This window comes from Amborella trichopoda, chromosome 1, assembly GCF_054954075.1.
Source record: "Amborella trichopoda isolate Santa Cruz 75 chromosome 1, AtrichopodaSantaCruz75HAP2 v2.0, whole genome shotgun sequence".
NCBI classification, from domain to species: Eukaryota; Viridiplantae; Streptophyta; class Magnoliopsida; order Amborellales; family Amborellaceae; genus Amborella; species Amborella trichopoda.
In genome coordinates this window covers 2,773,472-2,800,890 of record NC_142336.1, presented here as the reverse complement: position 1 = coordinate 2,800,890, position 27,419 = coordinate 2,773,472, and the positions used below count along the sequence as shown (strand labels likewise).

General features: G+C 33.5%; 1 protein-coding gene and 1 long non-coding RNA gene across 42 annotated transcripts in view; one reads left to right on the top strand and one right to left on the bottom strand.

Annotated features, from left to right (window-relative positions):
• Window positions 1-455: 455 nt before the first annotated feature.
• Window positions 456-27,390, bottom strand: LOC148783482 (uncharacterized). Its single transcript, XR_016045801.1, has 2 exons — window positions 27,310-27,390; window positions 456-816 (listed from the first exon to the last, which is right to left on the bottom strand). It is a non-coding gene; the product is annotated as an uncharacterized LOC148783482 (long non-coding RNA).
• The window catches only part of LOC110006653 (large ribosomal subunit protein uL6m), a 36,273-nt gene continuing 11,255 nt past the window's right edge, over window positions 2,402-27,419 (top strand). For 8 of the 41 annotated variants that reach the window (XM_020662880.2, XM_088853242.1, XM_020662875.2 and 5 more), the window contains exon 1: window positions 2,414-2,889. Coding sequence is in view for 2 of the 41 variants with exons in the window: in XM_088852418.1 (XP_088708544.1) it covers window positions 18,677-18,696; window positions 19,593-19,666 (94 nt within the window). In the remaining 39 variants the exon portion in view is untranslated. Of the gene's footprint in view, window positions 2,890-18,561; window positions 18,697-19,592; window positions 19,667-24,776; window positions 27,418-27,419 lie in introns of those variants that run through there. The other 33 variants (XM_088852864.1, XM_020662877.2, XM_088852673.1 and 30 more) reach the window with 17 other exon arrangements.

The window sequence follows — 27,419 nt, the reverse complement described above, 5'->3', positions numbered from 1 at the left end:
CATTCATTGAGTGTTCTTGAAATTCCAAAAGCACCCAAGTGTGCATGGTGGTTTATACGCTTGGGGCTTTACCGATCTACATAAAGACTTTTTTACGGATCTAATAGGGCCATAAAGGTTTCAACAAGTACCTACTATACTTGAAGCCTTTACAGGGCGTAGGTCTATAAAATCCCCAAGACTTGAGGCCTTTACGATGTAAAGCACTAAGGCTTGAGGACTTTATGGACCAAAAAGGCCCTTACATGTTGGGTCAAATCTTACAACGAGCGAGACCCTCTTAAACCTCATAGGATACAAAGGTTCTTATGAACCTCACAGAACCCACAAAGGCCACAAGTGGCCACTTCATTTCCTAAAACCTTTAGGGTCAAGGCCTTTTTAATAGAAACAAAATCACCACATTGGGTAGTACTACCATTGTGCAACACGGATCAACAAGAGATAGAGCAACCTTTTGAGAAAATAATTGTGCTCCACACAACCTTGTTGTTGTTCTTTTGTTGTATATATAATGTAATTCAATAGTGTCATATACATTTTCCTATCTTGTTACATTATCATCTTAAAAAGAAAGAGCAATATCTCTTTTCTATCTTGTAATATACAATTTCTTATTCTTAAATTTTGTTTCTATTATTTTTATGGCCTAATAGGTCCATAAACATCTTCGCGAACATAATAAAAAAAAATCATTGGACAGACCTTCACGGACTTGATAGGTCCACAAAGGCTTTAAGAAACTTCATGTATTACACCCTCAGGGCCACTCGCCCCCCTCATTCTGCCAACATATCAGCTACATCATTCACATCCCTATAAGCATAAGAAAAAAAAATATAGGTGTTAAAAAGAAAGGATAAATTTTCGAATTTCGGAAATACTAAGGGGATATTACTTATGAAAAAAGTTTCTATAGAGTTGAGGCTCTAAACAATTAAATTAGAGCCTGCCTCAAAAATTTCACTAGAAGAAGTTGTTGTGATGCCTAAATATCCCTCAAATTGATCATATCGGCATCAAGATGCATGAACATGAAAAAAAATAGATTTCAAGGTTTAGAAATAGTGCATCTTGTCATGTATTTTTGGACCGCTAATTTTCAGGATTTTCATAGATCTACTTAATATACATTATTTTCTAAGCTTTAAATTTTATAATTAAAGATGATAATATATTACAAGTCTATTATAAATGTTTTTAGTATTGAAACCACATTTCTCGACACTATTTGAAGGTGTGTTTTACTTTGATTGTTTAGAACCTCGGCTCGATACAAACTGCGCCCATTATCTATAATTCCCCATAAATCTAATTTTCTTAAAAAAAACATTAGAGAGTGCATATTATAAGATCATTTATCTTTCTTGCAAGGAGGTCATTAGATGTCAAATTAGATGACTTGGGTTGTATTACAAAGTTTGAGATTTTTTTTGAACTTTGAGTATAGTCCATGACAGACATAACTACTCGATTTGAAATCTCACAACACCAATCATTGTAACCTCCTTATCCTAAAAATAAATTGTTAATGAGAGCCAAACTATTTAACATTCCACCTTTCTGTAACAATTCCTACTCAAAATCACATATTTTTTAATGGATATTTTGAAATTAAATCAAAAGACATGGATAAAGGTGTTAAATTGCATATGTCAATTACCATTAGTAATTTTGTAATTTTATTTTCTTACAATTATATATAAAAATTGTTTTGATAGGACGGTAGTTCTATCAAAACAAGTAAAGCCTCACCTCATAATTCATCAAAAATTGCAATTCAAGCATTAGAAAACTTTTTACATCAATCATCTTGACTTAACATTATAATTGTTAAAAAAAAAAAAAAAATTTCAAACCCTAAAAATAATGTATATTGTAACAAATTATCTCCATCATCTATTTCAAGCTAAAAATATCTCAAATAAATATGAAAAAAGATGGGATTAGCCCATTAGCTCATATGAACATATGAGCCCAATATCTCAGATTGAATCTGGGCGATCTGACGATCACAAACATCCGGTAGTGTTTGAATTTTAGTTTTTTTTTTTTTATAAATCCAAATCATTTGAAATTTTAGGCATGTGTTCATCAAAAAGAGGTGAATCTTCGAAAAATATCAAAAAAATATTTTATATGAAAAAAATTGATATTTTGGTCCTTTTTTTTCGCAGATAATTTTTTTTATATTTTTATTAAGTGTGTCTTGATGAGAAGAACACATACCCTAAATTTCATGTGATTTAGATCTATAAAAAAATAAATAAAATTCAAGTATTATTGACATTTGTGATCATTAGATCGATTCTGATTCAATATGGACCATTGAACGCGTATGTTCATATGAGCTAGTGGGTTAATCTCATATGCTCTCAATAAATATTTATAGATACTTAAGATTTGTATGATTTTTTGAGGTTCGAATTTCATCGTCAATATTGAAAATTGATTTTAAATCCAGATTTCCGTTCGCGAAAGTGCTCTCGAGGATTTAAAGTGAGGTTTATTTTGTTTTCGTAAAGAAAAAATAGAAACCTCATGTCCTTGTATCAATTTTGTTTTTTGTTTAATCTCAAAAATCCCGCCGAAACGTATAAGGTCTCGAGCCCAGAGTGTCAGACCTCTCTCTCTAGCTTCTCTCTCCAGAGTTTCAGAAGATCGAGGATTCCACGTCTCTCTCCAGAAGGCGTTTCAAACTACCAGATCAGAGTTCGACATTTATTGTTTTGCTTTTGTAACCCTAATTTATTTAGCTCATCAACAACCAAATGTACGATGTGATCTCTCTCTTCTACAACGAACCATAAGCTTCTGGATCTTCGACATTTCTCTCGCTGAAGGAAACCCTGACTCTTTTATTAGATATCGGGCATTGTGCTTGTTGAGGTATTTCTCCAGTATTCATTGCAGATATTTACTCTCTTTCTTTCTCTCCATGCCTAACTTCTTGCACGCGATTGCCAGGTTTCAAACCCTCTCCTTGACTATGCTCTTGATAAACTTTAATTACTTGTTTATTTCACAGTTTCTTGGCTGTTTAGATTTCTTTGCGATGATCTTTTATCTTTCTTATTATGCATATGAAGTATCACTGTTTTCTTTGTCATAGGCTTATCCCTACATGTCACTTTACCATTCTTTCGGTTCAACCTCTTCTATTATGTTTTTCTGATAAATTAGTCTTAAATGTTTGTTTGCTCCTTCCTGGTTAAAATATTTTTGTCTCTCTCTAATAATGGATCATTAGAAGTTCTCTCTCTCTAATATTAAATCATATTTCTATTTTTGTTTGGATTACTATGCCGTAGTTGTTTTTTGAATTCCTGGTATTTATGGATTGCTGCAAGCCTACTCTTTTGCAAAAACCAAATCGGGCCATCATATAATGTTTTTTCCCTTATTAAAACGCTAAGGTAATTTTCTTCAATTTTTTAGTCAGCTTTGGTTTTTCGTTGTTTTCATTAATCATGAGTTGCTGTGACTGCACTTTGTTAGTTGAGAGCATAGTTAGCAAGTTGGGAAATACTAACATATCGGCAAACCAAAATAGTGGTAATAAATCGGTTTTGCTCCAAAAAGCTGGTGCCAAAAAATCAGGCCAAAAATATGGATTGCCAAAAATTAGGTAAGTTACAGAATCGTAAATATGTCGGATTTAGCTCAAAAAAATGGAATGAAGAAATCGGATATTTAAAGATAACAAAATATGAGATTATGGGCTGTGGTCATTGTATGGATATGTCAGAGCCATTGATATAATTTTTATATCCTTACCTTATATCATTAAAGTTGCACTTGACAAATTTTTGTCTAAACTTTCAATAAATGCATTAATAATGCTTACTTTGTTGTCATGACACAAAACCATAGATTTATTGAGAGTATACTATAAAACAACAACAACAATACTAAACACAAAAACTACATTAGCAAACAACAAGAACGATAACCGAAAGTTATGGGATTACTATTCGAAGAAAAAAACAAAAACAACCCCCAATGTAGGATTGAAGTTAACTAAAAAAAAAACCCAAAAAATGTAAAATAGTGGTCCATCCAGATTGGTATGTTGTGTACACTAATTAAATAAAAAAATATTGAAAAGATGAAATTAATCAAACTTCAGTATGCAGAAAGCAAGCAACAGAATGCTTAAGCAAATCCAGATATTCGAAATTCACCCTGAATTCCTAGCTGCCTAGATCTTTAGTTCATTGAATCTCTCTTGCTCGTTATAATGATGCTATGTATTTAGATAAAAGAAGATTTTTAATTGGGTTCCTCTTCCTTTAACTCAAACTATTAATTCGAGTATATATGGTTGTTTTGATGGATTGTTTTTTGAGATTATATTGCACTTTTTTCTAGGGAATTAGTGAGCTTTTTATATGAATTTTTTTATAAAAATAAAAATTCTTAATTTACTCCCACTTTTAATGTGCATATCTCTAAATCGCGATTCAAATATATTAAGTCAGTGAAGAGATAAAGTTATAGGGTAGACGCTTTTTTGAATAGTTTTTTTTTTGAAAAAAGAATAAAATTTATGCTGGTTCCATTAAAAAAAAAAACAACGTTTTGAAGATCTTTCGAAAAATTTGGAATTCTTAACGAATTTCAAAGAATCGATTTTTTTTTTTTATAATCGTGTTTTAAATGGGGAATTGCTACCTATGGTTGAAAGATGGGAGGTCTATTGCATGCACATTGCTTCTATGGTTCTTTGGTGTCTAGAAAATATCCAAAACCTAGGTGTACTAAGAGGAGATTCCAAGCTATAGAATATAAAACTTGGGCTCTGTCTGGATGCTACACAAACAACATATTCCCAACACTCAAAGTTTAAACTTACCTAGTCTTGGAAAAATCTAATACCTAGGTTATTCTTCCGCCCCTAACCCCCGCCAAATGCCTCATCAGCTTCAAACCAAGCCTATATGCATCTCTCTCTCGCTCAAACCCTGTAAACTATAACCCTTGTTCTTAATGCTTATCTTAATATGATATATATTTCCCAATACATTTATATTTGTTTGACTTAGTGTTTTAAAAATAGATTGGTGGGAACCCTCATTGCATATGGAGGGTGGGTCATCTTAGCATCTCAACAACCAGCACAATGCATGTCCTTGAAACAATTAAAACTAAACATGCGCACGCATGTGTATGTCTCATGATATAATTAAATTATATTCATAATATTTACTTAATTACCTAGTGTTTTGCTCTCCCCTAAGATCTATTCATTTATTGAGAACACATGTAGGCTTTATCTAGTCATATTTTTCTTTATAATACCTTAGGAAACAAAAATCAAAAAGGAAAGGGAAAAAACTAGCTTATAAAATACTTCACTCTCTATGAAATCACTTCAAATGGTATATGAAATAAGGTTATTATAATAGAATATTATTTTTATATTGATATTATCATATTGGGCTGGCAAATAAATAATTAGAAGCATCTTAAACAAATAAAAGAAAAATATTTAATATTTATTATTATTATTATTTATGTTTGAAATATTTATGTTGGATAGTGATCATTTACTCATTTACTTAAATAAATTTTTATGGTGAAATATAATATAATATGATAACAACATGTAATATCATTATATTGTTATTATGATGTTAGATTTTTATCTAATTGTTATTATATAATTATAATAATTAAATGTAATCCTATTATTATGTGGAATATTTATTGTTGAAATAGTAATAATTTAATATTTTTATTTAAGGATTACATATTTAATAAAAATAGCCTAATATGTATTGGAATAAGTTTATTTTCACTTTCATATGTTTTAATAATATATTTCATACATGATATAGTTCTTGCCTGAAATCTCTCAAAAGTATATAGGTTTTCTCCATCCTATAAATATCTCTCTATCCAAAAGAGATGGCATTTGCTATTTTTGAAAAATAAAAAGATACCCTACATCATGTCCTGAATTTCTATATTTGAAGGTCACATGCCCTACATTCTCTTTAGAGATAGGGTCCCTTTATTCTTGGGACAGGTGTTCATCTCTTAACTGTGTACTAATAATGTAGTATAGATATATGTTTTATATCACTTATATAGAGTGGTTGCATTGGCTAGAGGGGCTGTTTGCATTGGCTAGAGGGGCTGTTTGATGCCTATACGTTGGAGATCCAAACTCTCCCACCATAAATTTTTTGTGGTTAATGGAAAATAGAGATATATATGTTTTTGTATCGGTCAATTAGAGTGGTTGTGTCGGCTAGGAAAATAGAGATTTATATGTTTTTGTATCGGTCAATTAGAGTGATTGTGTCGGCTAGAGGGTTTGGTTGATGCCCAGAAGGTTGAGGTTTCGACCATCTCACTGCAACTTCTTTTTGGTTAAAAGACAGGTAATAGGTTAAAGAGAAAAAAAGTTGGAAGTATGCCGGGAGGGTTTGGAACCCTCGCCCATGCGTTGACAGCCATACAGTCTAGCCAATTTGGCTATTCCAACTTTATGTTGTAAAATGTACACACTTCATCATATAAGATAAAGAACATGAATTGCCGATTTTGAAAGTTAACTTATTAAAAAAAAAAAAACACGAAATTGCCAATTCTGATAAGAAATCGGCTTTGTCATCAATGATTCCCGATCCAAATCGGCAATTCCTGATTTGGATCAGCATTTTTCGAACACTGGTTTGATTTATTTGAAATTGATCTACTTGATTTTCTAAAGGCTTGTTGCTTCTTTTCTTGGGACACATTACTGTGATGCTGGGATCAGTAAATTAGAGTACTGATCTTGGAATTATTTTATGAAATCAGACTATGAGAGGATTTTAGTAGTCGATATTTATGCTCTTTGGCCAATTTCCTACGTGTGGAATTCTCAGAAAATTTAAGTATTGGATTATCTTTATTCTGATATTGGATGGTTATTTACTTGATATATGAAAAATTTTCATGTAAAATGTTAGAACATCTGTGATAAATGTGGTCTCTTTTTGTTTTTCCTGATTATATGGGATTCATTTTGTATAAAATGAGAAATAAATGAAAAGAAGAAGTCTTTTTTTCTGCATTTCTTTTTATAAATAAATCTGCAGTATTCAAGGATCTCAGCAAATTTTTTTTTCTCATTTGTATTCACCAGTTTCCTATGCTCACTTTACATTTTATTACAATTAAATCACACTGTAACAGCTTTTGAGAAAACTAGCTAATGGAAATCGTGTTGCGCTATGCTCTAGTTTAGACAGAAAATATTTTTCAAGTTAATTCAGTTTAATAAGTATTCATATTTTTGTCTTTAAATTAAATAAATCCATCTTTTTATAAAAACAAATATTTTAATCATCTAACTTCTGGGAAGTTGGATTATCGAACTTGACTGCGGATACATAGGTTCAGTGTTACTGTGAGAATCCATATATGACTCTCCTCTATTGCCACCATATGGTACAGACCTGAAACCTTGAGGGGAACAAAACCATAGAAGCTTGGATGGACTTCCGCTCTAGGACCTGGATCTGGGATTTAGGTTGAACAAAACCACAGAGGCTTGGATGGATGCTGGTTAATGAGTGGAGGTGAACTAAGGCTTCCTTGAGAAACACTTGGTGGAAAGACAATATTGGGAGTCCTTCTGAAATACAGACTGGGAAATCTAATTTGAAAAGGTGAGGTAACTTGGACAGCATTATTTATAAAAAAAAAAAGAAAGAAAGAAAAGAAAATGACTAACTTCAATGGGAAAAACACCTCGTACCCTTAAAAAGCACAATATCTGGGACTAGAGAGCGCTTCCATTTCTGGTTCTGAAGGCAATGAGTATGCACAATGACACTAGGAATTTCACTATAATTAAACAATTGGGTATGACAATGTGGACATGGGGACCGTTGTGAAAGTTTAGGCTTTGATACTCATGCACACTGCATCTTTGTAATTTGGTGCCAGTATACGGTGAATAAAACCTTGCTGTTTTTAGTTTCAAAAGTTAAGAGCTTTTGGACTTATGAAGAATTTAATGTTGGTGAAACTACACGACTACAGTTTCATGAGGTGTTAAAAGGGTCGTTAATGTTGAAGATAAAGTTGTTCTTTTTCTTTGCCAAGATTAGTGGGGATTTATGCAGGAACTCCAACCTTTGTATTAATTTGTCGACGAAGTTACAAGGTTCATGAATTTCCTTTTTTTTTTTTTCAGAATAGAAGGGTTAAGGAATCAGTCCTTGGATTTGCATATACTCTTCCTCACTCAAAAAAGAACGGAGACCTCAATGCATATACTCTTCCTCACTCAAAAGTCATGTAGAATTTGTACTTTGCTCATCCTGCTTTTGGAGCTCCTATGTTACCTCAACTGGTGCATATTGGATTGTATATTGATGGTCTCCACTTGCCTATTGATCGCATTCTTGCCATATAGCTTGCAATTGGGTTGGTAGGAAGGCATACTAAAGTCTGAATTTGTTGAGTTTCTTTTCAGAACCAACCTATGAAGATGCTTTGGATGTTTTTGCCAGCCATGGCTAGTATTGAACCTCTAGATGATTTCTTCCCAAAGCTCACCCACATAGGCACATTTCATTAAGAGATGATTATGGTCTTCAACGTTGGCTATGCACAGGAGGCATATATTGTGCCGATGTACTCCCCATCCATGGATTCTATCTGTGCTTGGTAGTATCATTAGAAAGCTATCCATGTAAACCATGAGGCTCAAAGATTATGCGATTTAGTAAGAGTAACTTTCTGGGTCATATATCTGCAAAGGATGTGATAATTGTTTTTATGCATTAGAAACTCTAATGAGATTTATCAGGAAAAACAGAACTTGTTTGCTACTTAAATTGACGCAATAGGACACCCTATCACGCAATTATCCACAATAGGATATCCTGTGTTTTGTTAGTTTTCTTCATATATGGGAACAAGAGTAGTAAGAACATAGGTCAATGTTAAAAAATCAGCCACCCGGCTGCCTAGGCGGCCTGGCCAAAATGCCAAGGTGCCTCTTAGGAGGGCTTCCTAGGCGTATATACCCGGCTGAGGGCGGAAATAGGACTTCGGTCAAGGGATTTTTGAGGGGGGGAAATGGTTTTTTTTGTTGTTTGGGGGGGGGGGGGGGGGTGTGGCATTCTCCTAGAAACCGGCTTTGTGTGTCTTAGAGAGTGAAATACGGCTTTTAGATTTCTATCAAGACTGAAAAAACTTTCAATATTCCTAGTTTCTTCCAAAATCGAAAGATATACTTCCCGATACTTTTTGGAGCTTGGAGTGGTCGCATGAGAGGACTTTTGGCTACCAAAGGTCACAGGTTAAGGCCTATATCAGTTTCATCTTGAAAAGGTTAGTGCATTACTATATTTGAATTAGGGTTTGGTATTTTTTTTGTTAATGTCGTATGATTTGATATTCTTATTTATTTATTTATTTTATTTTTTGGTATTTTTATATGTTTATAGTTGAAAATAATAGTGAATATTTACCGGTTTGGGCTATATCAATTTCATTTTGAAAAGCTTAGTGCATTACAATATTCGAATTATGGTGTGTTGTTTTTTTGTATAATGTGTTATGATTTGATATTCTTTTTCATTTGAGATAATTTCACATGTTTGTAGGTGGAATATTTTGTGAATGTTCACCGGTTTCGACCTGTAATTTGTGAATAGTTCGAAGTTCGAACTAAATTGTCATTTTGTAATTGAAAAACCAAACCAAATCTTAGGGATTTTGTGATATTATGTGATTGATTTTCTTAGATTGGTATTATGATTTTTGTTAGTTTGGAAACCAAATATTATATTATTTTTTTATTTCATTTGCTTTCCACATATTATGAAGTTCACTTTTTGATTGGTTTCTAGTTTCCACATATTTTTAGCGGTCTTTCCTAGTTGTTTTGTTTACTTCATAGACTTCATTTATTTTTCAGGTTTGTTGATTACGTGATACTACTATGACTCTGTGTGTTGTGTTGCAAGTCGTGAGTCATGACAATGTCTTCAATTGGATCAAGTAGGTAAAGTGATTCGGATTGGAAGTACGGATCTTGTCCAAATCTGGTGTAGTTATTAACAAATTAAAGAAACATTTAGCCAGCATTAGAGGAGGTTTGACCACATGTACTCAAGTGCCAGCTGAGGTTAGGAGAGAGATGTTAGAGCACTTGGAGGGGTTAAAAACAAGAAAGAGCTGGTGAAGAAAAGACACGAAGAGGATATGTATACCGAGGCTTGATCATCTAGTAAGCCAATGGGGGTCATGCATAAGGGGCCTCGAAGAAGAGGACCTATGGATTTTTACCCCCCGCCTCCTGATCTTGAGATTTTACCGCATGATAGGGAGCAAATAAGTTTACAGAGCAACTTAGAAAGGAAGGCTAGAGATAAGGTACCACAATATGTGGCCCAATTCTTCTACGAAGCAGGCATTCCTTTTAATGCTGCTAACTTGAAAAGCTTTCATGCTATGTTAGAAGCAGTGGGTAAATTTGGGCTAGGGCTTAGGGCCCCAACAGTTAATGAGCTTAAGGGGCCATTACTTAGAAAAGAAGTTGAGCTTACTAATTACTTTTTGAAGACCCACTGGGACGCATGGGGGCTACATGGTTGCACTATTATGACTGATGGTTGAAGCGATAAGAGAAATAGAAGGATTATGAATTTCATGGTGAATTGTTCATTAGGGACAATGTTCTTGATATCTATTGATGCTTCTGACAAGTTTGATGATGCAACCTTCATTAGTGATTTGGTGGACCGGTGCATAAAGAAGGTTGGTGAGGATAAAGTGGTCAAAGTAGTGACTGGTATATACTCAGCTGATATGGCGGCTGTCAGGTTATTGATGGCTTAAGAGGCCGCGTATTTTTTGGTCGCCTTGCACCGCACACTGCATAGACCTTATGCTTGACGCGATTTCTAAGAGGAAGTCAATGAGGACAACCATAAAAAAAGCGAAGACCATCACAATTTATATATATAGTCACACTCAACTAAGAACATGAGTTTTATGCTATGCTTTGTTATCAATTGTTTTGATTCTTTTGGATATATATGTTATACGATGTCAGTGTAAGTTTGTAACTTGGGGAAATTTATGTCGGCCAGGTCTTAACCATGATGAGGAAGTTCACAGAAGGTAAAGACTTGGTGAGAGCTGGGGTGACTAGATCTACCACCTCATACTTGTCCTTACAATCTTTGTATGAGTAAAACAAAAATCTTAGGTCAATGTTTGTATCTGAGGATTGGACCAAGTCCAAGTGGGTTGAGAAAGCAGATGGGAAATTAGTGAGAGAGATTGTCATGGACTCACGATATTGGAATAGGGTTCAATATGCATTATCTGTTTTTCAGCCATTAGTAAAGGTACTAAAGATGTTTGATGCTGAGAAGGAACTTGCGATGAGTCACATTTATAAAGCTATGGAGGATGCTAAGGAAGAAATCAAGAAGCTTTTTGGGAATGATGAAGCGAAGTATGGAGAATATTTGAAGATTATAGAAGATAAATGGAACTACCAGCTTGAGAGGCCCCTACACTTAGCAGGGTACTACCTTAACCTTGCTCACTTTTATATTGATCATGAGATACATAACAAGACTGAGTTCATTGATGCAATGAACCAATGCAATATCAAACTCAACCCTGACCTCGAAGTCCAAGACAAAGTCGTGATGGATGTAGAAAAGTATAGGTTCTCACTTGGATCTCTTGGAAAGGAGATGGTAATAAGGCAGAGGGCCAAGATCTCTCCTTGTAACTTTAGAACTTCTTCATTTTGATTTCATGATTCGAGTATTAAATTTCAATTATACAATTACCTTTTGTACTACATTTACATATATATGAAATAGGTGCATGGTGGACATACCTTGGGGGCAGCGCGCCACATTTGCGCCAGACGGCCATGTGTATATTATATTTGACTTGTAGCTTGTCTGGATGTTAATATAACTTCGACATGTTTGAAAGGGTAATATTACTTAATTACTTAGTTTATAGCCCCATTTATATTATGTTTTTTTACGTTTTAATTGTTCATTCAATATTTATCTAATAGGTCGATACAAAGAAGAGGAACTGACTTGAGCAAAAGCAATTGAAAGACGTCTTTGTTCAGTATAATCAAAAGTTGCGGGAGCGCCATCAAGAGCTGGAGAACAATGAAAGGGAGGCTCTTGAAGTTGATGAAATGGATGACACTAGCGAGTGGCTAGTTGACGCTGGGGATGATGAGGTATTCCCCACCTGGGGTAAGGTTCGTAAAGTTATTGCGACACCATTGAGCCCAATGCGGACCACTCAATCTCAATCTCAAAATCGGGGGAAGGGAAAGGCAAAGGAGAAGGGGAAGAGGTTGACGAAATTGAGAGATGAGGATGAAACAAATTCAGATGAGGCAAGGGATGCTGCTAAATATGTTGAGGAGGGGAATTACTATGATGACGATGGCATTATGCCATCAAATTCTATTCCTGGTGGTGATGACACCGAATGGTCATTTTAAGTTATTGAGAAGTACATTACCTGTGGATAGTGGACATCATGCTCTCAGTCTTTCACCTTTGATAGTTACTTTATCAGTTTATGTAATATGTACTTTTGAGTTTAGTTGCCATTTGCCAAATGCCAATTTGATTCCCTTTTTTTTTCATTTTTTATTGTGAATGTGATTAATGACGATGTATGTGATTTTATTTTGTTTTTTATTTTCATAAGTTTTCGGGCCCCAAAACTACCCTAAAGACTCCCTAGGGGCCCTAAGAACTCCCTAGGGGTCTAAACCCATCTGCGGTGGGCAGACCTGCCCTTGTTCCTGAGCGCCTGCCCAAGTAGCTAGACCACCAAAATGCTTAGGTAGGCCCCTCCAGGTCTCTGAACATTGAATATGGCATTTGCAAATTATCAAGTTATGTCTAGGCACAGTGGTTCTATGATACTGTGACACTACCATAAAATATGTGCCCAACTTGGAATTGAACAATTTGAATGACCGATCCATATTTGGACGAATACAAAATCCACATACGAATATATATATATATATATATATATATATATATATATATATATATATATATATATATATATATATATATATATATATAAATATATAAATATTGAGATTAGCCCACTAGCTCATATGAACATATGAGCCCAACGGCCTAGATTGAATCTGGGTCGATCTGACGGTCACGACTTCATTTCGTGTTTAAATTTTAATTTTTTTCTATGAATCCAAATAATTTGAAATTTTAAGCGCCTGTTATTTTCATCAAGCCGCACTTAATAAAAATATTTTAAAAATAATTCGCAAAAAATAAATTGACAAAAGTACCTCCAAAACGTTTCAGGGGTATTTTGGTCAATTTATTTATTACAAATTATTTTTTTGATATTTTTATTAGATTCTCCTATTTTTTAAGAATACACCCCTAAAATTTCAAATTATTTGGATTTGTAAAAAAAAATTAAAATTAAAATACAAAATGAACGTGACAGTCAAATCGGCCCAGATTGCCGTTGAGCTCATATGAACACATATGTTCATATGAGCTAGTGGGCTAATGTCAGCATTTTCCATATATATATATATATACATATATTTTATGGACAGAATCATCTGACTCCTCAGACTCCTCAACAGACACAGAATCATCAAATGAAATGAAAGATACTACTTGTAGTTGTCCTATACCTATACATAATCTTCATATGCTTACTCAAGAAGATAATTTAATACTAGATATTATTGAGAAAATTACAGACCCAGAGGAAAAAAGATCTGTAATCACTAAATTTATTACATTAACCAAAACAAAAGCAAAAACACCTCCAATAAATAAAACACCTGATGAATACAATTTTGCTTCTATCATGAAAAGAGTAAGTGAACAGCATACTTCTCAAAAAAAAGAACCTTCAATTTCAGATTTAAAACAAGAAATCCTTCGTCGTTGGCGTCAGTGTTGCCGCCCCTGTAAAAATTCACGGGTAAGGAAATCAGGAAGAGAATTGGAAGACCCGGGAAGGTGTTCAATAGTGAAATCAAAAGCGGACAGGATAGCCTGCCAGCGGGCAAATATTTGTTTGGAAACGAGATTTTGAACATCTTTTTGCAGAATATCTTTGGCGGCTTTACAATCAGTTCTTATGAGAAATTGTTGATTGAGAATATCACTCTGGAATTTTGTAACACAATGAACAATGGCTAATAATTCCTTTTTGACCATAAAATAGTTTTGTTGAGTTGGATTCCAGGCTTTAGAAGTATACCCGATACGTTGTTTGAGAATACCACCCAATCCTATTTCTGAGGCATCACATTCTATTATCTTGAAAGCAGTAGGATGAGGAAGAGAAAGGCAAACAAGTGTTTTGACCTTTTGTTTAATTAGTAGAACTGCTTTAGTATAAATATTTGTCCAAGGTGGAGGATTCTTTTTTAATCTGTCATGTAACGGTTTCGCGTCTATGGCAAGATTAGGATAGAAATCACTTACATAATTTAAACATCCTAAGAACCTTTGAAGTTCTTTTTTATCAAGTATCTGATCAGGGAATTTATCAGTAAACTGTATGGATCTATCTATGGGGATAATTGTATCATGGTGAATCATATGTTCTAAAAACCTAATATTGGTTTTAAATAAAGTTATCTTTTTTGCCGATACAACTAATCCAGCATTCTGGACTGCATGTATAAAAGTGTTAATATGTTTGATATGTTGATCTATAGATTCAGAAAAGATCAAGACATCATCAATATAAACTATCATGAATTGGTAATAAGCATTAAAGACATCATTCATTATTTTCTGAAATTCTGATGGAGCATTTTTTAAACCAAATGGCATTACATTCCATTCATATTGTCCAAATGGTACATTAAATGCTGTTTTATATTTATCTTATTCTTGAATTTGTATCTGCCAATATCCAGACTTCATATCGAATTTGGAAAAGATACAAGCATTGGCTACTCTATCTAGTAAATCTTTGTTATTGGGAATAGGATATCGAATCCATCGTAAAACTTTATTAAGAGGTTTATAGTTAATAATTAGTCAAGGAACTTCTCGTTCTTTTTCAGCGTTTTTATTTACATAAAAAGCTGCACAACTCCAAGGTGAAGAACTTGGTCTTATTAACCTTTTTAATTGGAGTTCATCTATTTCTTTTCTACACATGTCTAATAAGGTAGTATTCATTTGTATTGGTCTAGCTTTTGTAGGTATTTGTTTTTCATAAAATCCTTGTTCATATGGTAGACTAATACTATGCTTTTTCCTTTCCCAAAAAGCATTGGGATGTTTACTACATATAGAGGTTTCTATTTGTTGTTGAATTGATTTAATCTTTTGTTGAATCAAAGATTCTTGTATTTGTTCTTCTATGTGCTTATATTTAACTTCTTGTTTTAAAGTACAGAGAAATTTTTCTTTATTTTGTAACTGACTTTTTACATTATTAATTTCTTTTAGTTTTGGTTTATGAATGAATTCAAAGTGTATTGGTACATTTTGATAATTCGAAGATTTTCCTGTTTGATCTATTGATAAAGGATATAGAAGTGTAAGAAATGGGACTCCAATTATAACTGCTTGGCTTAGTCCTTTGACCATAATAAATGGTATATTAATACATTGATGATTGTTACAGACATAAGCATTAGATAATTTATAATTGATAAAGAGTCTACTACCATCTGCTGTATTTAATATTTGAGTTGTCTTATCAAAATATTTGAAAGGTACTAGACCTTCGTTGATGCAATTAAGGTCAGCCCCTGAATCTATTAAGGCTGAGGTTTCGAAACTATAATCCTTTGCTACAATTATCTTTACTTGAACAAACCATTTTTGAATCATAATTTTATCTATTAAATTAACAGAAGGAATTGTTACCACATGGGGTTTAGCTTCTGAAGTTTCTGGTATATCTGTCGGTAGATCTGGCTCATGTCTCATGAGCTGATCAAATTCTATTTCTTCTGTATCAGTCTCGGGTTGAGATATTTGTTGTAATTCTAGAGTTTTGATCCCATTTTTTAATTGATATACTTCTTTTTTGACGTCTTTGATTTCTTGTTTTAAATCTGAAATTGAAGGTTCTTTTTGTTGAGAAGTATGCTGTTCACTTACTCTTTTCATGATAGAAGCAAAATTGTATTCATCAGGTGTTTTATTTATTGGAGGTGTTTTTGCTTTTGTTTTAGTTAATATAATAAATTTAGTGATTACAGATCTTTTTTCCTCTGGGTCTGTAATTTTCTCAATAATATCTAGTATTAAATTATCTTCTTGAGTAAGCATATGAAGATTATGTGTAGGTATAGGACAACTACAAGTAGTATCTTTCATTTGATTTGATGATTCTATGTCTGTTGAGGAGTCTGAGGAGTCAGATGATTCTGTCCATAAAAGGTCATCTTCTTGAATATTTTCTATATGTGATTCAGTGGAATTTGAAGATGTAGAATCATAATGGATTATATTATATAATTTTGATTTAATTGAATCATCTAAATGTAATGATTCAATTTTCTTTTTTAATTTCCATTGGTGTTTGTAATGACCAACCTTTCCACATTTATAACATACTGGAAGCTTTTTTTTATTCTTTGTATTTGGAGAGAATTTGTTTATAAATTTTTTCTTAGACTTTTTATATTGTTTATGTACTTTATTTGATTTGGATTTATATTTGTCTTTTTTATATTTTTTCTTTTTCTTATATAATTTTTCAGGCATATTTTTCCTATCTAAATAATATCCAAATTGTTCACAAAAATCACCAAGTTCTTTTCTCTTGGTAATTTGTTGTTTATCTAACTGTCTTTTGAGTTTAAGATCAGTACATAAAGCTAATCCTTCAGCACATATTTCTGCTGAGAGTTCTCCAAGAGTATAGGCTGAATATACTATAATTCTATTATGTTTCTTTCTAAGTCTGTCTTTGACTTTTTCTGCAAATAAATAAGGTAGACCAGCAATAAATTTTTCTTTCCAGTGGTCTAGTTGACAATCTTCTCTTATTAATAATCTTGAGAAAAAGACATCCTTATACCATTTGTAATGAGATAATGTAGGACAACGAAGATTAGAGAGCAGATCTTCTGATCTTGCTGCTAATAATGTTGTATTTCCTACAAAATGAAGTGTAATGGTATATATTAAGGTGTTCACTGCATCATTTTCAGTATAAATTATTTCTTGATTTTGTTCATTCCTGGCGGTCCATTGTCTAGTATTAGTCAGGATTCTATTTTTGGTTTCATCATCAACATAGAAATCGCACCATCCTCTTAACCAGCCAGTGAATCCATTAACTATTGCTTTAGCAACTTCTTGGTCTGGGTTGCCTGCCATTTTGTTTGCAGAAGCAAACATTGTCATGTGTCTCATGACATCTAATATTTTTAGTTCAGATAAACCATCTATTGTCCAATTAACTATTGATCTTCCTGAGTATGATACAACTTGTTGTATAGCATCTTCCTCAAGTTGGACATCAACAGGTGTGGGTCTCTTGTGATATGGTAAAGCTGTAATTGGTTTCCAAGTTTTACCATAGGCTATTCTGTTTATATCAATAGGTGTGATATCCATAAAAACATTTTCTTGGTTTTGGATAGTATCCTTTATGATTGGTTCTATTTCTTCCTGGAGCATCATTGTTTCATGCTCTGGTATTTTGGATTTTCCTTTATCAGAAGATTCTGGTAATGGATTACAAATAGTTCGTAAAGGAATACTGATTTTAGGAGAAGGAATTCCTTTTATGTCTAATTGAGCTAATTTGGCTATTAATTGATCCATTAAGGTTTTATTATTTTCACCAATATGGAATTTATTTTTATTTAATTTTGGAGGTGGTTTGAACAGGACTGCCTTAGGAAGGGAAGGAGTTACTTCCTTTGAAACGAGTATTTCTATTCGTTCTGCCTGTTTTCCTAGAGACTGCATATATAAATTAGTATAATATGTTGTTCCACAATATGAGGAATTAGTTCTTGTTTTTTCCCTAATTCTTTAGGTAAAACTTTATATGGTGTAGCAATGATATCATATAATGACTGTGGTGGTTCTCCTTTACTTGATGGGGTTACTCCTTTGAGTATTATACTTTTTTCAGGAGGGTGTGTACTAGCAGTAGTACTACCATCTGTGCTAATATATGTTTTTTCTTCTAGAGTTTGAAGATTATAAAATGAAAGAATATTTATTTTATATTGAATACATATTTCTTTTAACCATCCAAAAAATCCTTTTGTTTCTCTTTGTTTTTTGAGAAATTTGTTGTATTTTTTATGCATTAATTCTACTAATCTTGGTTGAAAGGTTTGAAGATACCATTGCTTGATATTTTGATTTTCTTCAGAAAGATAATCTTTTTTCAAATAATCAATATTAATTTTCTTCTTTTTTCTTTCTAATTTAGCGGCTAAATATGCTGCTATATATTTATCATCATATGTATTATTAATATTTATTTCTTCTTCTATATCATCTTCTATTTGTAAAGTAAGTATTTGGAATTCCTCTATATTATGTTCAGGGATATATGTGGGAAGAACCACATGATCAGCCGTTCTTCTTACTCCTTGTAGTTGGAAGTTTGAAGATGGTATTGATTGGGAAGAAGAGGGAAGTATGATGACATCAGGAGTAGTATGATAGGACTTTCTAGCAGGTATGAATGATTTTATTGTTTCTTTTCCTATTAATGTCTATATCATCCCTTACTTTAGATTGTTGGAATTTTATTTCAATATTTCCATCTGGATGTTCAATTATTTGGTTTGGAATATTATTTCGAGGTACTTCTTGAGGTTGGTTGGCATGTTGTAATGCCCATGACTGAGGTAAAATAATATCTGACCAATGAATTGTTTTAGGTACAATCGCATGTGATTTTTCTATATTTGTTTGAAATAATATAGTCTGATCTTTTTTATCCATTTGCATAATATTAGGACAGAGAGTATTCATTACTTTGTAATAAATTCTGTATACTATTGCTAAGTTCTGAGAACCATGCATCATATTGAATCCATGAGTTTTTAAATTGATAGGTAAGATATCTAATATGTTTGGATCTGTTAAAAAAACAGAAAAATTTGAAAAACAATTAAAGTATATTGGTCCACTATATAGGCTGGATTCGACCATACCTAAGAGTGAATCTGTGAAATTATTGTGTCTTGTATCTCTTAGGCATACAAGCACAGAAGTGTTTAACCCTAGTCGGGTTAAAGGTTTAATGACTATTTGAATTAATCCAATGTGTAAATATTTATAATTATTTTATTTATGTTTTTCAATAATTTTTCTTGAGAGTAATTGAAAGTCTTCTTGATTTTGAGTTACAGATAAACTTTCTTCTACTGTTTTTATGGCATAACCTAATTTGAATTTAAATGATCCTTTTTGATAAATATCTTTTATTGGTACCTTAGGAATATTCCAATTTTGAATATGATCTTCAATATCATTTATAATAATGTGTTCCTTATTTTTAACCCTTAATGTCTGAGATTGAGTTGCAGTATTACTTTTAAGATTCCTAATTAAATTTGCCATCTGTAGGTTGCGGATAATGACAATCTGGACGATCAAGGGTCCAGCGTGTTCCCCTAAGCAGCTCTTCCTGGCCTTGAGGGGTACTTTGCCTAGACTTGTCCTTTCGTCTCTTGTCTTAACTCTCGGACCAACTTTCTTAGATGTAAATTTAAGTAGGTTTCTACAGTAATATTGTAACTTTTTACTCTAACAGTTTACTGTTTGGCTTTGATACCATCATAACTCGCCAAGATCTTCAGTAAAACTCATGTATTTGTTTAAATCGGTTTAGATTAAATATGTGAATATTAAACTGTTATATTTGATGATTTCCTGTAGGATTTTGTAGAAGTTTAGACAGAAAAGAATTATACAAATAAGAAGTATAATGGATATATCGATAACTATCCACTGTGCGTGGTTAAAATCTCCTATTTTAAAACTAAATAATATTTTAAATTGCATAACAGACTGTATGCAAACCAACTGTATTGATACACACGATTACAAACTGAAAACTATTATAGAGTGTAAAGACTTACAAACTGAAAACTATTACAGAGTGTAAAGACTTAAAACATTACAGACTAAACTGAGAAAGATTACAAAGTGTAAATACTTAAAACAATACAGACTGATACAAAAATTAATACACTTACAGTTTACATATGCAATAACTGGAAAAGAGTTTCCAGTGTTGGGGGCAATATGAAGGAAGAGAATTCAGATGGCAATCACACATGCTGATATAAAAATAAAGAGGAGAGATAGAACCTGGAGGTGAATGAGTAGGAAGCTATGAGGTCAAGCTAGCTTTGATGGATGATGAAGTATCTCCGGGAGAGAAAAAGCAGAGAAGGGAGAGCAGAGAGGCTCGGAGAGGGTTGTTGATCTGAGACTTGAGTTTCGACCTGCCTAGTGAATGAGAGGGAGTTTCCTTTTATAGGTGAATTTGCTTCATGATGAAGCAAAGAGGTGATAAGATCGAAAGGGGAAGAGGAGAGATGAAGCAAAGGGGTGATGAGACTGAAAGGGGAAGAAGACAAGAAGTAAAAGAGAAAAAGCAAAAGAGAAAGCATCTTGTACAGTGGTTTGTTTGGTTTCTTATGCAGGTGGCCACAGTAAAAAGTGCTTTTTGTACAGTGACTTCTTTGTTGTTTATGGAAATGGGCACAGTAACGGTATCTTGAATAGTCTTCTTTTATCGGTAGTGATAATGACAGGGCATCTTTGTCGGTGGAGCTTTGTCGTATCTGACATTATGTCGGTGGAGCTGTCTTGTCTATCATTGATACTGTAGAGCTCTTAGGGTCTCTGACTGAACTCATCTGGATCTTCTTCTTCGGGATCTGTTTCTTCTTCTGGATCCGCTACACTGAGTTGCAAGTATCTATTGGTGTGTAATGGTGACGATTGGACGGTTTCGTCTGATGAAACTGGTTTTCTTCCTGCTTCGGCGAATATTTCTTTCATCTGTTGTTCTAACATTTCCTTTGAAGCATTTGGGTTGGATTGGAGCATGTTTCTTACATATGTAGGAAAGTCAAAGGAGGTATTGGCTGTGTTTGGGCTTGGTTGATATATAGGTGTTTGAGGGGGTATTCTTTTGGGAGTTATGGTAGTGGGATCCGTGTTAAAGATATCCCACCATTTGACTGAGATGGTTTTGCCCAGTCTAGGAATGTAAGTATGGTCGGCTGTATTATTAACAGAGATGGTATATTCCCATTTCATGATCCATGGGAGTTGGTATAAAGCCATAAAGTAAAGGTGAGTGTCAATAGTATTATCATTATTATTGAATTGCACAAATTGTTCCTGCACTGTTTTGAAAGCAGGAGGTAAAATTGCAGTTGTTGATCCCCAAACTAAAAACCAGTTTTTAAACCAATTGGGGAATCTTTCGAAAATAGGTAACCGGAACTGGATATACCAGCTATGAGTATTGTTTGGATTTTGGTAATAAAATAATTTATGCCAGGCTTCTATATATTCGGCATATTTATAATATTTGTATGAAAAATCGAGGTTGTGTAATTTCTTTCTTTGAGCGGGATTGCAACCCCACTCATCATAAGAGAGCAATTTCTTAATTTGGACTTTTGAGTAAGCAATAACCCGAGTATTCTGCTGGTAGTAATGGACAACAGATATGCATCTTGTTTTCATAAGAATTGCTTCATAATATTCTCTGGTTTTGACTCCATTGGTCGGGTTTAAATGATTTATCAAATATAATGGAGCAAGTTTGATGGGGTCGGTATTGATGTGATGTTCATCAATGGTGATGTCCATAAGGTAGGCTCGTTCAATATATGGGGACTTGGGTATATTAAGCCTTGGATTTGATTTAGATTGGGTTGGAGAATATATAGGATTAGAGGTATTAGCCTCAGGATAAGTTATTTGGTGAATAGGGGGAATTTGAAGGTGAAACGGTTGTCAAAGGAGGGAATTCACCTTCGAATGGTATTATATTCATTGGGCGTTTATCGTGGCGAGAATTGCTACGAGAACCCATGGAATTAGGTGAAGGTGACAGTGTAATATTTCTATTAGCTTCGAAAAGTTGTAATGCTAGTGAAAGTGGTGATTCTTCGAATCATAATTGATTATATTATATAATTTTGATTTAATTGATTCATCTAAATGTAATGATTCTATTTTCTTTTTTAATTTGCAACGGTGTTTGTAATGACCAACCTTTCCACTGAATCACATATAGAAAATATTCAAGAAGATGACCTTTTCTGGACAGAATCATCTGACTCCTCAGACTCCTCAACAGACACAGAATCATCAAATGAAATGAAAGATACTACTTGTAGTTGTCCTATACCTACACATAATCTTCATATGCTTACTCAAGAAGATAATTTAATACTAGATATTATTGAGAAAATTACAGACCCAGAGGAAAAAAGATCTGTAATCACTAAATTTATTACATTAACCAAAACAAAAGCAAAAACACCTCCAATAAATAAAACACCTGATGAATACAATTTTGCTTCTATCATGAAAAGAGTAAGTGAACAGCATACTTCTCAACAAAAAGAACCTTCAACTTCAGATTTAAAACAAGAAATCAAAGACGTCAAAAAAGAAGTATATCAATTAAAAAATAGGATCAAAACTCTAGAATTACAACAAATATCTCAACCCGAGACTGATACAAAAGAAATAGAATTTGATCAGCTCATGAGATATGAGCCAGATCCACCGGCAGATATACCAGAAACTTCAGAAGCCAAACCCCATGTGGTAACAATTCCTTCTGTTAATTTAATAGATAAAATTATGATTCAAAAATGGTTTGTTCAAGTACAGATAATTGTAGCAAAGGATTATAGTTTCGAAACCTCGGCCTTAATAAATTCAGGGGCTGACTTTAATTGCATCAACGAAGGTCTAGTACCTTCCAAATATTTTGATAAGACAACTCAAATATTAAATACAGCAGATGGTAGTAGACTCTTTATCAATTATAAATTATCTAATGCTTATGTCTGTAACAATCATCAATGTATTAATATACCATTTATTATGGTCAAAGGACTAAGCCAAGCAGTTATAATTGGAGTCCCATTTCTTACACTTCTATATCCTTTATCAATAGATCAAACAGGAAAATCTTCGAATTATCAAAATGTACCAATACACTTTGAATTCATTCATAAACCAAAACTAAAAGAAATTAATAATGTAAAAAGTCAGTTACAAAATAAAGAAAAATTTCTCTGTACTTTAAAACAAGAAGTTAAATATAAGTACATAGAAGAACAAATACAAGAATCTTTGATTCAACAAAAGATTAAATCAATTCAACAACAAATAGAAACCTCTATATGTAGTAAACATCCCAATGCTTTTTGGGAAAGGAAAAAGCATAGTATTAGTCTACCATATGAACAAGGATTTTATGAAAAACAAATACCTACAAAAGCTAGACCAATACAAATGAATACTACCTTATTAGACATGTGTAGAAAAGAAATAGATGAACTCCAATTAAAAAGGTTAATAAGACCAAGTTCTTCACCTTGGAGTTGTGCAGCTTTTTATGTAAATAAAAACGCTGAAAAAGAACGAGAAGTTCCTTGACTAATTATTAACTATAAACCTCTTAATAAAGTTTTACGATGGATTCGATATCCTATTCCCAATAACAAAGATTTACTAGATAGAGTAGCCAATGCTTGTATCTTTTCCAAATTCGATATGAAGTCTGGATATTGGCAGATACAAATTCAAGAATAAGATAAATATAAAACAGCATTTAATGTACCATTTGGACAATATGAATGGAATGTAATGCCATTTGGTTTAAAAAATGCTCCATCAGAATTTCAGAAAATAATGAATGATGTCTTTAATGCTTATTACCAATTCATGATAGTTTATATTTGATGATGTCTTGATCTTTTCTGAATCTATCGATCAACATATCAAACATATTAACACTTTTATACATGCAGTCCAGAATGCTGGATTAGTTGTATCGGCAAAAAAGATAACTTTAGTTAAAACCAATATTAGGCTTTTAGGACATGATTCACCGTGGCACAATTATCCCCATAGATAGATCCATACAGTTTGCTGATAAATTCCCTGATCAGATACTTGAAAAAAAAGAACTTCAAAGGTTTTTAGGATGTTTAAATTATGTAAGTGATTTCTATCCTAATCTTGCCATAGATGCGAAACCGTTACATGACAGATTAAAAAAGAATCCTCCACCTTGGACAAATATTTATACTAAAGCAGTTCTACTAATTAAACAAAAGGTCAAAACACTTGTTTGCCTTTCTCTTCCTCATCCTACTGCTTTCAAGATAATAGAATGTGATGCCTCAAATAGGATTGGGTGGTATTCTCAAACAACGTATCGATAATCAGAAACAACTACTCAGGTATGCTTATAAGGCCTGGAATCCAACTCAACAAAACTATTCTATGGTCAAAAAGGAATTATTAGCCATTGTTCATTGTGTTACAAAATTCCAAAGTGATATTCTCAATCAACAATTTCTCATAAGAACTGATTGTAAAGCCGCCAAAGATATTCTGCAAAAAGATGTTCAAAATCTCGTTTCCAAACATATATTTGCCCGCTGGCAGGCTATCCTGTCCGCTTTTGATTTCACTATTGAACACCTTCTTGGGTCTTCCAATTCTCTTCCTGATTTCCTTACCCGTGAATTATTGCAGGGAGGGCAACACTGACGCCAACGACGAAGAATCACCACTTTCACTAGCACTATAGCTTTTCGAAGCTAATAGAAATATTACACTGTCACCTTCACCTAATTCCATGGGTTCTCGTAGCAATTCTCGCCACGATAAACGCCCAATGAATATAATACCATTCGAAGGTGAATTCCCGCCTTTAGCAACCCTTTCACCTTCAAATTCCCCCTATTCACCAAATAACTTATCCTGAAGCTAATACCTCTAATCCTATATATTCTCCAGCCCAATCTAAATCAAATCCAAGGCCTAATATACCCAAGTCCTCATATATTGAACGAGCCTACCTTATGGACATCACCATTGATGAACATCACATCAATACCGACCCCATCAAACTTGTTCCATTATATTTGATAAATCATTTAAACCCAACCAATGGAGTCAAAACCAGAGAATATTATGAAGCAATTCTTATGGAAACAGGATCCATATCTGTTGTCCATTACTACCAGCAGAATACTCGGGTCATTGCTTACTCAAAAGTCGAAATTAAGAAATTGCTCTCTTATGATGCGTGGGGTTGCAATCCCGCTCAAGGAAAGAAATTACACAACCTCGATTTTTCATACAAATATTACAAATATGCCGAATATATAGAGGCCTGGCATAAATTATTTTATTACCAAAATCCAAACAATACTCATAGTTAGTATATCCAGTTCTGGTTACCTATTTTCGAAAGATTCCCGAATTGGTTTAAAAACTGGTTTTTAGTTTGGGGATCAACAACTGCAATTTTACCTCCTGCTTTCAAAACAGTGCAGAAACAATTTGTACAATTCAGTAATAATGATAATACTATTGACACTCACCTTTACTTTATGGCTTTATACCAACTCCCATGGATCATGAAATGGGAATATACCATCTCTGTTAATAATACAGCCGACCATACTTACATTCTTAGACTGGGCAAAACCATCTCAGTCAAATGGTGGGATATCTTTAACACGGATCCCACTACCATAACTCCCAAAAGAATACCCCCTCAAACACCTATATATCAACCAAGCCCAAACACAGCCAATACCTCCTTTGACTTTCCTACATATGTAAGAAACATACTCCAATCCAACCCAAATGCTTCAAAGAAAATGTTAGAACAACAGATGAAAGAAATATTCGCCGAAGCAGGAAGAAAACCAGTTTCATCAGACGAAACCGTCCAATCGTCACCATTACACACCAATAGATACTTGCAACTCAGTGTAGCGGATCCAGAAGAAGAAACAGATCCCGAAGAAGAAGATCCAGATGAGTTCAGTCAGAGACCCTAAGAGCTCTACAGTATCAATGATAGACAAGACAAAGCTCCACCGACATAATGTCAGATACGACAAAGCTCCACCGACAAAGATGCCCTGTCATTATCACTACCGATAAAAGAAGACTATTCAAGATACCGTTACTGTGCCCATTTCCATAAACAACAAAGAAGTCACTGTACAAAAAGCACTTTTTACTGTGGCCACCTGCATAAGAAACCAAACAAACCACTGTACAAGATGCTTTCTCTTTTGCTTTTTCTCTTTTACTTCTTGTCTTCTTCCCCTTTCAGTCTCATCACCCCTTTGCTTCATCTCTCCTCTTCCCCTTTCGATCTTATCACCTCTTTGCTTCATCATGAAGCAAACTCACCTATAAAAGGAAACTCCCTCTCATTCACTAGGCAGGTCGAAACTCAAGTCTCAGATCAACAACCCTCTCCGAGCCTCTCTGCTCTCCCTTCTCTGCTTTTTCTCTCCCGGAGATACTTCATCATCCATCAAAGCTAGCTTGACCTCATAGCTTCCTACTCATTCACCTCCAGGTTCTATCTCTCCTCTTTATTTTTATATCAGCATGTGTGATTGCCATCTGAATTCTCTTCCTTCATATTGCCCCCAACACTGGAAACTCTTTTCCAGTTATTGCATATGTAAACTGTAAGTGTATTAATTTTTGTATCAGTCTGTAATGTTTTAAGTATTTACACTTTGTAATCTTTCTCAGTTTAGTCTGTAATGTTTTAAGTCTTTACACTCTGTAATAGTTTTCAGTTTGTAAGTCTTTACACTCTATAATAGTTTTCAGTTTGTAATCGTGTGTATCAATACAGTTGGTTTGCATACAGTCTGTTATGCAATTTAAAATATTATTTAGTTTTAAAATAGGAGATTTTAACCACGCACAGTGGATAGTTATCGATATATCCATTATACCTCTTATTTGTATAATTCTTTTCTGTCTAAACTTCTACAAAATCCTACAGGAAATCATCAAATATAACAGTTTAATATTCACATATTTAATCTAAACCGATTTAAACAAATACATGAGTTTTACTGAAGATCTTGGCGAGTGATGATGGTATCAAAGCCAAACAGTAAAACAGTAAACTGTTAGAGTAAAAAGTTACAATATTACTGTAGAAACCTACTTAAATTTACATCTAAGAAAGTTGGTCCGAGAGTTAAGACAAGACACGAAAGGACAAGTCTAGGCAAAGTACCCGCTAAGGCCAGGAAGAGCCGCTTAGGGGAACACGCTGGACCCTTGATCGTCCAGATTGTCATTATCCGCAACCTACAGATGGCAAATTTAATTAGGAATCTTTAAGGT